Source organism: Vidua macroura, chromosome 1 (assembly GCF_024509145.1).
Source record: "Vidua macroura isolate BioBank_ID:100142 chromosome 1, ASM2450914v1, whole genome shotgun sequence".
In the NCBI taxonomy this organism is placed as follows: domain Eukaryota; kingdom Metazoa; phylum Chordata; class Aves; order Passeriformes; family Viduidae; genus Vidua; species Vidua macroura.
In genome coordinates, this window is record NC_071571.1 from 135,714,160 (window position 1) to 135,726,614 (window position 12,455).

At 36.0% G+C, this 12,455-nt stretch overlaps 1 protein-coding gene across 6 annotated transcripts in view; it reads left to right on the forward strand.

Annotated features, from left to right (window-relative positions):
- The window catches only part of OXR1 (oxidation resistance 1), a 138,615-nt gene that overhangs the window by 80,500 nt on the left and 45,660 nt on the right, over positions 1 to 12,455 (forward strand). For 5 of the 6 annotated variants that reach the window (XM_053993634.1, XM_053994410.1, XM_053995207.1 and 2 more), the window contains 3 exons: positions 2,660 to 2,767; positions 3,863 to 3,982; positions 7,905 to 8,057. In XM_053993634.1, the coding sequence (XP_053849609.1) occupies positions 2,660 to 2,767; positions 3,863 to 3,982; positions 7,905 to 8,057 (381 nt within the window). The remainder of the gene's footprint in view (positions 1 to 2,659; positions 2,768 to 3,862; positions 3,983 to 7,904; positions 8,058 to 12,455) is intronic. The other variant, XM_053996021.1, reaches the window with a different exon arrangement.

Below are 12,455 nucleotides of genomic sequence, written 5' to 3' on the forward strand. Positions count from 1 at the left end.
TTCTTTGAGCATGCCATTGTCATAATCTTTTAACCTGCTTTGGGGAATATTGGAAATGTAGGTCATAATGGTGATGTTACTTCAACTGTTGTCTTTTACTAATTATTTTTGAAATTGGCTTTATGATATTTACCGGGTTTTACTGATGTTGCATATTATAAAAATTAACAATTAGTTAATATAGTCATGATTGGTATTTCTAAAGGCTTGGGTACAGTGCCAAAGTTGTATTATTTGTTCTCACCCTTTTTTTTAGTCTTCCCATCTGTTGAATTTTGTTAGTCTATTTTAATGTGCTTAAGCTACTGTTTGATTTTTCTGGCTCTTGGGCATCTAGTGTTGAAATAAAAAAATAATTATTTCTGCACTCTGATTCATATGTATTTGATGTTTAATTTTTAATGGAGGAATGAGTGAATTCTGACTGTTGAGATGCAATTACAGTAAAGTTCATTAAAATACCAGTAGAAAATTTGGTTTAAAATAAAGTTTTTAAATAACTTTGCCAGCTGTTTATCTGAGGGAGATGAAGGTGGTTTGAAACAAGAGACAATGGTGGCTGAAGTTCTCCATCTGCTGTTATACATAAATGCACCTGGCAAACATGGGTGTATTCTCAATGAAGATTTAATATTCAAATATTTATATAAGACTTTTAACATTCAGAATAGCATTTAAGTAGCTACCTCAATGTATAGGGAGTTTATTCTCTGAGAGAGAAGGAAAAACTTCTTGCCTTCTCATATAGAAGTGAATTGATAGGGGAAAAGCTGGGAATCCAAGGTATGTGGTGGCACTATTCAAATCTTGTTAGTTCTGTGCTTTTCTACAAAGTTATTCTTTGAGATTTTGGCTGTTCAGATTTTACTTTTTAGAATAGTAGAGGGCCTGAGAACTGGAAAATAGGCCTTTGAATCTAGGAAGATACTTTGGAAGTCTCTATTATGTGAGCAGTGTCATTGTTTTGAGACGGTATCTCTGCTGGTCCCTGAAGTCCCATGTAGTGTGGAAATTTACCTGTGCAAACTTGACAGCCAAACAAAATGGAAGCTTATACTTGCCATTATGTTTATCATGAGTGAGATAAGCCCTTTAGTTGCCAAAATTTCACAAGATGTTTTAATTTCAGAAGGCTGTAAAAGTGAATGCACTCTAAAAAGGGCTTAAGCTTTGTGGTTTGAATGCTTTTAATTTGTTTTATGTCATAAATTAGTCTTAAAATCTCAATTGCTTCAATCATTAAGTGATACATAAGAAATACTTACCTAGCAGCTGACTGTTGCCCTTCAACATTTATATGAATGCAAACTTAGGCAAAACTTTTGAATTTACAGTTTGTTTTAGCAAACTTTCTGTATCGTGTAGAGCTTCTGATAGAAACCTTAATGTTCAATGATTTGGTGGGTAGTTTTGTTGTGGTCTGTGAAGCACGTGGTACATATCTGGTCTCATTACAGTCCTGTTCTGATTTCTGCTGTAGTACCAGTTGAACATGGCAAATGAAAATATTCTTACTTTTTTGTATATCTGTGATAGTATATACTGAATGACTGAGAGCTACTACAATACAGTCTTCTATACTGAAAATACTAGTGTAGAGAGATGTTTGCTGCTTTGCTTAGCTAATTGGTTTCCTGTATAAAAAAATCTCATAATAGGTTTCTAATCCTATCTTAAAAAGCTAATTGCCTTTTCTTTGGCAATGCTTATATCTTTTTGTTAGTGAATCCAGGTTGACAAGTGCACCTTTACAAAATCATATGGAAAAGAATTCTCTAGCTCTACTTGCATTTAACTGCAAATATATCTTAGCTTATATAGCTTCATCTTGTCTTAACTGATAAAATGTATTTTTTTCTGGTACAATGTTTATGAAGCCTTGTGCTATTATGCAGTAAAACTTCTGGTTGTTTCCTTGTATCACCATTATTCCTAAGGCTTTGATTTCTTTATTCTGAAATAGTCTTTCTGTATAAAACTTTCTTCCTTTTGCTTTCTTCTAGTAGCTCATTTTGACTACACTTTGGGAGATGGAGGTCAGAATCTGAGCTTGAAAAAAATCCTTTCCTTAGCTGGAAATCACTTTCTCAAAATGTTTATGCTTCATCTGCTGTCATAGTAGTCGACCTGCTTTGCTTCAGCATTTTTGCATTTTCTCAGTGATGGATTTTACTTGAAAGTCAAGGCCTAACAGAAGCTTATTTCAGTAGTAAGAGGGTGTATTTATAGAGAGAACCCTTGAGCTTTTCTGTAGGAGAAAAGCAGTTGAAGAGAGGGAATGAATCATTCTATGAACCCAGTCAATGGTGTATTGCCTAGTGGTAACCAGCAGTGAATTTGTAGAGTGGAAGTTCTGGTGCAATAGCTGAGCCTACAGCTCAAACTGTATGACTGACACTTCTGGCCACCTGGAAATATAGTAGGAAGGTGTGTGCTTTTACATGGGGTTGCAGTACACTAATATTTAGGGTGTAGGAATGTTTTTTGTGGTGGGTTTGTTGTTTTTTGGGGGGTGGGCAGTCATAAGAAATAAAGAAAGTTATTGTTAAAGTTCATCAGAATCTTGGTAAATCTACACATGCTAAAATATGTAAGCCACTATTTGAACTAACTGCTTACAGGTTTGTTATGTTTTGTTTTTTTTCCCCAATTGATACAGGTGGAATCAAGAGATACTTTAAACAGTATTGCTTTGAAATTTGATACAACACCCAATGAACTGGTTCAATTAAATAAGCTTTTCTCCAGAGCAGTCGTTCCTGGACAGGTACTATTACACTATATATGCTACTTATCCAACAAAGTCCTCTTTTACTATATTTCTCATTCCTACCAGAGTGCTAAAGTACTTCTCTTACTGATTTTCTTACTGGCTTTGTAAAAGAGTTTTTCCATTTTCTCCAGTCTATTCCTTGTTCCTATAAAATAACTGCCTAAAAGGAAACATGTAAGGAAGCTACCTGTGTCCCTTATATAAGATCAGAGAACTTATAAAACTAGATGTACTTAGTGGTACAACAAATACATTTAGATACAAGCCAAATTGTTACTTTGCAAATATAGCAGGCTGTTTACCAACTCTAGATCAGCAGACACATTCAATGTGGAGCTTACAAGCTTCTGTGACTGTATAGTATATTACTGCCTGCAATTTCTATTCTAATGTTCATGTTCCGCTCTGGAAACTTTGTTTTTACCAGCAGTATATTAATTGCCATTCACTTATTATAGGTCACTATTGCCTTCCCCCCACCCCCCTTCCTGTTTTTGCATTCAATTTTCACTTCTCCTTGAAAGACAGGCCTGGAAACAAGTGATAGGTCAACTGTGGTATCAGTCATTTGGTATTTGCCCTTTGGTTGATAAAGTTCTGCATTCATTTTTGATTGCTGCAGAACTTTCCCTAGGTAGACTGAATGCCTACTATGGCTGAAATAATGTATTAAAAGTGTGAATACCTTCAGTTGAATTTTTTTTATACATTCAGTGAGTCTATTTCTTATTGCTGAAATAGTAGAGTCATAGCAAGAGAAATAATTGGACACATTTTCCTTGGACACTCTTATTTCTGGCATGCTGTATACTTTTAATGCTTTCTATCTGAACTTCTTCCTCTGTTATTATGACTGAAAATCAAAATTTTATCAATATAGCATTTAAAACTTGAAATGCTAAAATTTCAAGTACTTTGTATAGTATTGTTTTTTCCCTCAGGTCATAATTCCTTTAAAAGCAATGGTAGCAGAAACGATTTTGTGTAGCTTACTCGAGAAAGCATAGTAAATATAGCTTAACTGATGGGAAATCTAAAGTAAATCTGAAAGCATAACTAACATCTATCTACATTATATCTTCTTTATAGATTTTGTATGTTCCTGACCCAGACTACATATCTAGTGTGGACAGCTCCCCCTCTCTAAGTCCTGTAAGTCCCCTATCACCTACATCTTCCGAAGCAGAGCTTGACAAGGCTACAGTAAATGTAGGTATACCTATTGTCCTTAAAATTAACCTTCCCTTACAAGATAAATGTTGCAGATGCCATGCTTTCTTCTTAAACTATCTGTTTGTTTTGGGGAGAAAGTATTAGGCAACACTTGGAGTTGAAAGTAAAATAGTTCATTTTTAAAAGTAAATACAAGATTTTAGTCTTTTAAAGTTATAGTTTTCAGTGTGAAAACTGATTTGAAGGCAAATTACTTGTAGCAAAATGCTGTAATTGCACATGGAAATCTTAATTAGTTGCATTTCTGTATTTGTTACATTTCAGAGCTTGTTAAACATTTGTCTCTAATCTTATTGATAGTTTTTTTAGAAAAGATGTATTGGCAGGAATGCTCAGTTTCCCTCTGCTTGCTATAGAGGTGTTGGAGAGGGTCCTCTAGTTTCATTTCAGAAAATGAAGTTAAAAAGGGGGATTGGTGAAGGACTAATGCAGAATTAATTGCAACAAACTTTTACTTGGTAGTTCTACATTTGTAGACTTTCAAAATGCTAAAAATGTTTAGCCACCCGCATTGCACTGTAATTCAGCTCAAATGTAGATTTTTGAGTAGGAGCTGGCTTTGTAGAAAGAAGTGTGTCTTTCCAGGAACAGTGGTTTGCTGTCAGCAGCATCCCATAGGGAACAGTCCAACCAGGAAGATGCAGTATTTGAGCCTGAGCTGCTCTGCAGTTTTTGTAACTATGATCTCATTTGGATGCTTCTTCATGCATCACCACTGTTCTTTTCCCAGTTATTATCTTTTCCTCTCAAATAAGAAATTTCCATGTTAGCATATTTTGACACTACTCAGTCAAACTGTCAAAACATCTGTTCCAGGATTCTGTGTGCTCAAAATTTAGGAAGGTTTGAGACTTAAAGCATTTACTTATTTGCTTACATGACTTGGTCCAGACAAGTTTAAATATGAAGATTTTGCATCGTTGCTCAACAGGTTCCCAAGCTGCATTACAGCCTATGGTGGCCCTTCTACTGAAAATCAGTGTTTTGTTTTGCTGTGATACCTTTTCTCTGTCTTAGCATGCCAGTTCTTATATCTGTCATTTGTGCTGAATAATTTCTTTTGTTTGATGGCAAACTGAGGGTGATGTAGCACAGTAAGCAGACTCGCCTGCAAGAATACATTCTTGTATCATATATCTTGTATCTATATCAGTCTCAGAAAGACCTACCCGTGTAACATATGTTGTGAGAAGTTACTAGAGGGAAAAATTATCAATTTTACAGTTGAGAATCTGAGCTTTTCCTACAGATTCCATGCCAGAAAAATACCTTATTCTTCCTTTTGTCAATTATTTTGTGTATATCATTTAGCATATAGTAGATAAGGAGATGTAACCATACTTGTAATTTGTTTTTAAACTTTTTGTTGACTATATGCTCATATGGGAGATAAAAACTTGCAAGTGTAGAAGAAACAAAGTAAATGAAAATACTTAAAAACCTCTTCTGCAAAAGATTTTTTCATTTAGTGTAGTCAGTCTAGTGCTAAAAACATTGGAATATTAAATTTCATTTAACCGATGCACAAAATAGTTATGTAACAAAGTATCTTGTTATATGTTGCAGATCATCACAAGCAGTTCTTAAAGGCTTCAGGGAAGATCAGATTAGCAATGAGACAATATATAATATAAAATAATATAATTATTTTGTTTCTGAGGCCTTTCAAAGTACATCTAAGGGAAGAAGACATGTTTGTCAAAAAATCAAGGAACAGAAATCACTTGTACTTGTCAGTGTAGACTGTGTGCATTTGGTTTTGTTTTCAGTCTTCTCTAACAGCACAAAAGGCACTCAGCTTCTATGTGAGCATTTAAGGCTGGAGGGTTTTGTTCTTCATCATAACAGCTGTCTTTGATGGTTTTCTTTTCTCTTTTTGCTGATTGCTATCATTATGAAGGAGACACATACTAGTATACATTCTCTAATGCTCTCTTGATGTCTGTCTTCTTTGACTGTCCTCCAGTTTTGACTCCAGATTTGCAGTTTAAATTTGAGCATGTTTCAAGGTAAAGATGTGTTCCTCTGCTTATATAATGTAAAGGAGTCTTCTCTCAGCTCTGGACAATAGAATCAGTGCTTTCTTGTTACAAATTTAATAAGAAGGCTAACAAATATCCAAATGCCTGTTCAGTCAAAAATAAACTGGCATGTTCTATTCTTGTTCTTTTGTTGTATCGAAAATTGGAGTAGCTTACCACAGCCATGTGGCTAGATACAACCAGCATGTGGCTGATATAAAACCTGCATAACTCTTTGTTAAAACTGGGGGGCTTTTGGTAGGTTTTTTTGGTTGGCTTTTTGTTTTGTTTTAATTTTGTGACACTTAAGCTAAGATTTCATTGTGTATTTCAATAATTTTGTTTCTGTCAGTAAGACTGTGTAAGAACTAGCTTAGATTTTGAAGTTTTTCTGGTGCTGCTGGGTTTTTGAAAGATTTCTTCATTCAGCAGTCTTAGGCACATATTTGAGAAGATCCTGCATGCTTTGCTACCTATAAAGCTTAAATTCCACTTCAAAATAATATGTAGTGACAAGGGCATCATCATTAAATTTGAAAGTACCATTGTGGTGATGCATCCCCCTGCCCCTCCCTTTCCCAGGCCATACTGAGACTGTGAGAAATAGCTGCCTTATTCTGAGTGGGCTTGGATATCAGCTGAGCACTTTCAGAGCCACTTGCTGAGTTATGTGTCACAAGAGTGACTCTGTAGTTTTCAGTAGGAAGGCATATGTAGAAGTAGAATTAATCTCCAGAAGGTTTGTTTCCCAATTATACCTTGATTAGCTTTTTCAGCAAAATTCAGTTTTGTGTTCTGTATATTGTTTTTGTTTCTTGGTTGATCTGTAATGGAGGTTGAAAGATGCTGGCAAAGACTAAAGTCGTGCCAGAGAGATAATGAACTGAAAACAGTTGTACATAATGTTCCTAGATATGATTAAAGGCATTTATCTGCAATCTGTACTAGTGAATAGAACTGAACAGGAAAGCAGAAAACCAAAGGGAACATGGGACTTCCTGTTTTCTAAAAATAGTAATATTTTATTAGTAACTAAAAATAGCAATTATGTATGAAATTGAAGCCTTTAGATGTGGATGAAGCTCCAAAACAGGATTTCTATGCCTATAAAATAGACTTTGGTGAAGTCTGTCTGTTTGTTCGAAAACAATTTTTTTTGTTGTCTGTCCTGTCCCTGGTAGGGTTCCATGTTCATTACTTAGTTGGATATACTGGTAGACAGTGAGGTAGATAACTCTGTTATCTTCCTGGGGAAGTCATGAAGGCAATCCTCTGAAAGTTAAATCCAGGCATGTGAATGACAGAGATGGTTGGAAACAACCAGAGAGAACTTACCAAGGCTATATCATACCTGACAAAACTGATTGCTTTCTGTGAGGAAATGACAAGCTCAGCAGATGAGGAAAGGTATGTTTGTTACCCTGACTGGAGCCACGCCCTTGACACTGTTCCAAAGCAGCCCAGTTAAAATACTGGAAAAATGTGAACTGAATGGGTAGACTAAAAAATGGGCCAGAAAAATTGCCAGGATGATTGTGTTCAAACTTATTCAGTATTTGTGTATGTGATTTTTTTTTTTTTTTTTAAATCTTTTGTAGAATTGTAGAATAGGTTGGGTTGGAAGGGGCCATAAAGATATCCAGTTTCAACCCCTCTGTCACAGGCAGGGACACCTTCCACATCCAGCCTGACCTTGAACACTGTTTGCTGTGTTGGTGGTCAGTTTCAAATCCTTGAGTCCCTGTTGGGGCAGTTCTTTCATAATCTGCCCATCAGTGACCTGACTGGTCCAATTACACAGCAGAAAATCTCCAGAAGTTGATATTGAAAAAAACAAGTTGCTAAGTTCTTCTTTGTTTCTTTATATTTCCTTTCAGGATTCAGATGGAGTCCAACAGAAGGAGTCAGCTGTCTCGCCAGCACATGCATGTGTTCGTCCTTCAAGAGTGGTATCATCCACCTCTGAAGAGGAGGAAGCATTTACAGAGAAATTTCTAAAAATTAATTGCAAGTACATCACTAATGGCAAGGTACTGAAACATTCAGGCTTTACTGTTACTGTATAGGATCTAATAATAAAGCATGTTTAAAGTATAAACATAGAATAGCCTTTAGTCAGGGATGAATAGATGAAATCAACTCACATGCCTACATCTGTATAAATATATTAATTTTTTTACTCACTGTTTCCTTTGGGTTCTCCAGGCCTCTTGTTCAGGACATGATTGGTGCAAGCAGTTGATACGTGACAGACATCCGCGATGCCATACTGTTACATAATTCTTGTATGTTGAGGGCCTGAGGTCTGTTCCTTATGTTAGTATCTCTCATAGGTAATTTTCTTTACTTGCAGTGAACAAAAACATGCCTTAAACTGTACTAGAAAATACACAGTTGTGTCGCTTTGCTTGCTTTTTTTTTTTAAAGCAGAACAGTGAGAGCAGAATAAACCTCTGATTTTGCAAACAAGTTCCGTGTTGTTCACCATTTGGTTTGGTGTGGTATGGTAGAAACCTTGATTTTTTTTTTTTTCTTTGACACAGTTACAGTTCTCTCAATAGCATCATTACACAAAATGCCTTCAAGTTAGTGACACTTAATTAAACTCTGTTTAGCGCATAAGTGCACAAGTCTTGCACAGACTTCTAGGGACTGAGATAAAGTGTTTTGCCATTATCTCAGAGCACTTTACCAAAAATCAAAAGGTATTGCTCCCCTACTTCACAGAAAAATTACTATTAGACACTTTATCTATGAAAAATGCTTTCACTCAATGAATGCAATAAAATTCAAAGTACTTGTAATACTTTCTCCTTTGCCTGAACTTTAGATGTGTATGTAGAAATACTGCTGTTTCTGTTTTGTTCAGCAATAGGTTTGCAGATAAGGTACACTAATAATAAACAGATTAATAAGAATCTCCTAAAACTGCAATTTTAGGTTTTTTTGGCTGATGGGGAAAGGATTGCAAATCTGTGTGTCTAGGCTTGAAGCCGTTTGACAATATATGTATATTGACAAAAGCTACTTGTTAGGAGTTAGTGAGGCAAGTACTGGAACAGCTTTGGTTTTTACTTTGTTCTACTTTGCAGGTAATTTTTTTCACTCATTGCATTCTGCCTGTGGGTGACTTTTTTTAGGTTAATCCTAGGCACATCCTTATTTATCAGTTTTAAGTGCTGTTATGCAGAGGAATTGAGACATGTGAGCCTTTGTTAGAAATTTGATGTACTGGAACAAAAATCTGGAGTTAAAATTTACAGCATGTTATTTATGTGCTGTATTTTCTCCTCAGAATATTACAGGGAGTATTAATGGTCTTTGACTTTCAGCATTACAGCCTATTTTCGAAGAGTTTCAGGGAGAATTCTGTTTCTAAAAAGTTCTATAACCCACTGCACTGTCTATCAATACTTGGGGAGGTGGGTGGGAGAAAAATGAATACTGACTTGCTAAGATTTGAGTGCCAGATCTTGTAGGTTAGTGTGTAATTTAGACTTTGTGCCACATCTGGTAAGAATGCCCTCTTGAATGTTGTCTTGCCTCTCCTTGATAAATTTTCTTATGATGCAGGATGATAAACTTGTAAAAGTTTCCTGGAGAAAGCTTAAAAGATTGATCCTTTGCTTTCTGCCCTGAAAGTGATTTTTGAATCTTGTAGTTAGCCATTCTTTAGGGCTTCAGCTGTGGAGTGTGTCATCACTGTGACTGCTACTTGTAGACTGAAATCTAGTGAAAGCCTATTTTTCAGTGTCTATGCAAAAGGGCTTTCATTAGGGTAAGATTGTCTCATTTCTCACTTTTTTTAGACTGCTTATTCTGTATATGGTTGGAGTTGCATTTAGTCACACTTGTGACTTTCTGGACAAGCACAGAGGAATTCTCTGAGGAGCAGTGTTTGGAACCTGGAATGCTTGCTGTGTTCATTTCACTTGCTCCATGTTAACTGGTTATGGCTACTGATAGAGGCAGGGTGCTGAGCACAGTAAGAGACAGGGTCATGTGAATATTCTGTACAGATAAAAAATCAGTGTGACCAGTGTGCTACAGTCACACCTTGACTCGCTGCTTACTGTGAACATAGGTGTGCCCTGTCTTACAGCTGCACTGTTGGCTTCTGCTGTAGAAAAGTGTACTGCTCTGGGTTTTTTTCATTCTCTGCACTGTTCCTTGAGCAGAAAGAAACTTTAAAAACTTTAAAAAGTTTTTAAAAGTATATTAAAAAGTTTGCTTGATGGTAACTGGAATTGGTAAGGGAAGTTTGGAATTCTTTATTATTTTTGCTAATGTACTTAACTGTTTTGAAATGTAATAGGTAAGGGAAAATTACTAATACTCAGGCTTGAAAAAACTCAAACCACTGACCTGGAAATTAAAGCACAGAAGATACACATTTATCGTTCATTAAGTGAAAAGTAGGACATTAATGTGGTTCAAAACTTATACAAGAAACAAAATATATTGTTTTCATTATGAAAGCTTCATAAATCATAAATTACAGTTTTTATTCAACCTTGTGTGTTCAAGAATATAATAGAATTATTTAGAGAACTTATCTTTGAAAAATTCTTGTTAGGAGTCCTTTCAAACTTTCTTAGAACTGTTTTACTGAACTGCTTAATCTTAATGTGTGGGCTCACAAGTGTGATAGTTTGGCTCTAAACCTCCCCTTGTAATGATTGTTCAGATTTCCATCTCAGGTATTGCATGGGAATTAGAGCTTCCATTTCCTGAGGTGTAAGGAATTTTAATGGTAAGAAGACTGATTCAGAACTGAATGTCTGCATGTGCAGTTTAGTCTACTTTCAATGTGTATGTTTTTATGTATCTGGATTAATATTTTCTGGACCAGCTTTAAGACTCAAGGGATCGATTTTTTTTAATAACCTAGAATTTCCACATGCTTTTTAGCAAGAGAGTGGCTTAGCATTTCTCTTGGAGGATCTTAAATCTGAACGTCACCTGAACAGAATTTTATTTCATGTCTTTAAAATCTATTGCGCACAGGAAACTTGACTTCTGCAAGTGTTATTTTGGGGAGTTTTGTTCCAGAACAAGAACTTCCTGTAACAGTATTATGTTGAACTACTTAGTAGCTACATGCAGAGCCTAATTTGTATTTAATTTTCATAGACAGTATTTTTTTCTCTCAAAAACTTAGTAATTATGGTCCAAGAGAAACAAGCTATTGGTTATTTTGTGGAGGATGCCCTAAAAAGCTGTTTCCCAAGGTTCTGTAGCAACAATTGAGCTGTTTATAGATATTCATTTTAAAAATTTTTTCCCAAGGACTAGAAAATTAGGAGATTAGAGTAAACATCAGTGTACGGAGTAATGTAGCAGTTGGTAGTGTGCATGCCATTGTCCAGTGTTTTTACTTGAGCTTGTGCTTGGATTTGCAGATCTCTTAATAGCCACAATGTTCAAACAACATAATTCAAATAATATTCAATTAAAATTCAATTCAAATAATATTCAATTAAAAATTCAACATAATTTGAATAATTCTTGTGGCTATTTTGAAAAAATGAATTAGCAAAAAAAATAAGTGAAAAAGCTGTTTCTGAAATGTTAAGTGAGTATTTGATTTATTTTAAAGGGATCTGGGCTGAAGACCCAACTTAGTAGCCCATAAAGGAGAAGCTGGGTTCATCTTTTCTTAATATTGGTAGACAAAGGCATAGAAAGGGCTTTGTTTTTCATAAATAAACCCCCGTGATATTCTTCATTTTGAAGAAGATATTCACACTGAAAATATTTTCAGTAATTCAGCTGAATTCAGAGGTCAGAGAAGGAGCTTGAAGACTTGCTCCCTGCTCCAAAAGCAAGGAATTGAGGAGATTATATATGGGGAGCAGACTAGGCTCTCAGTTGTCTTTGGTGCTTGTAAGATAGCAAGGGAGGTTAGCTTGTTGGAAGTAACTTACCAAGAGCAGCATTACAGAATCATTTCGGTTGGAAAACACCTCCGAGGTCATGTCCAGTCTTTCCCTGATCACCACGTTGTCGATTAGAACATGGCACTAAGTGCCACATCCAGTAATTACTTGAACCTCCTGGAATGGTGGCGCCACCACCTCACTAGGCAGCCCATTCCAATGCTTAATAATCCTTTTTGTGAAGAAATTCCTCTTGATGCCCAACGTAAACCTCCTCTGGTGCACCTTGAGGCCATTTCTTCTTGTCCTGTCCCTGGCTGCCTGGGAGAAGAGGCCAATGCCCACCTGGCTAGAACCTCTTCTTACACAGTTTTAGAGAGTAATAAGGTCTCTCCTGAACTTCCTCTTCTCCAGACTGAACAAGCCCAGCTCCCTCTGCTGTTGCTCACAGGACTTAATCTCTAGACCATTCACCAGCTCAACTGGCCTATTGTGAACTTGCTCCAGCACCTCGATGTGCTTCCTGAACTGAGGGATCCAGAACTGAAC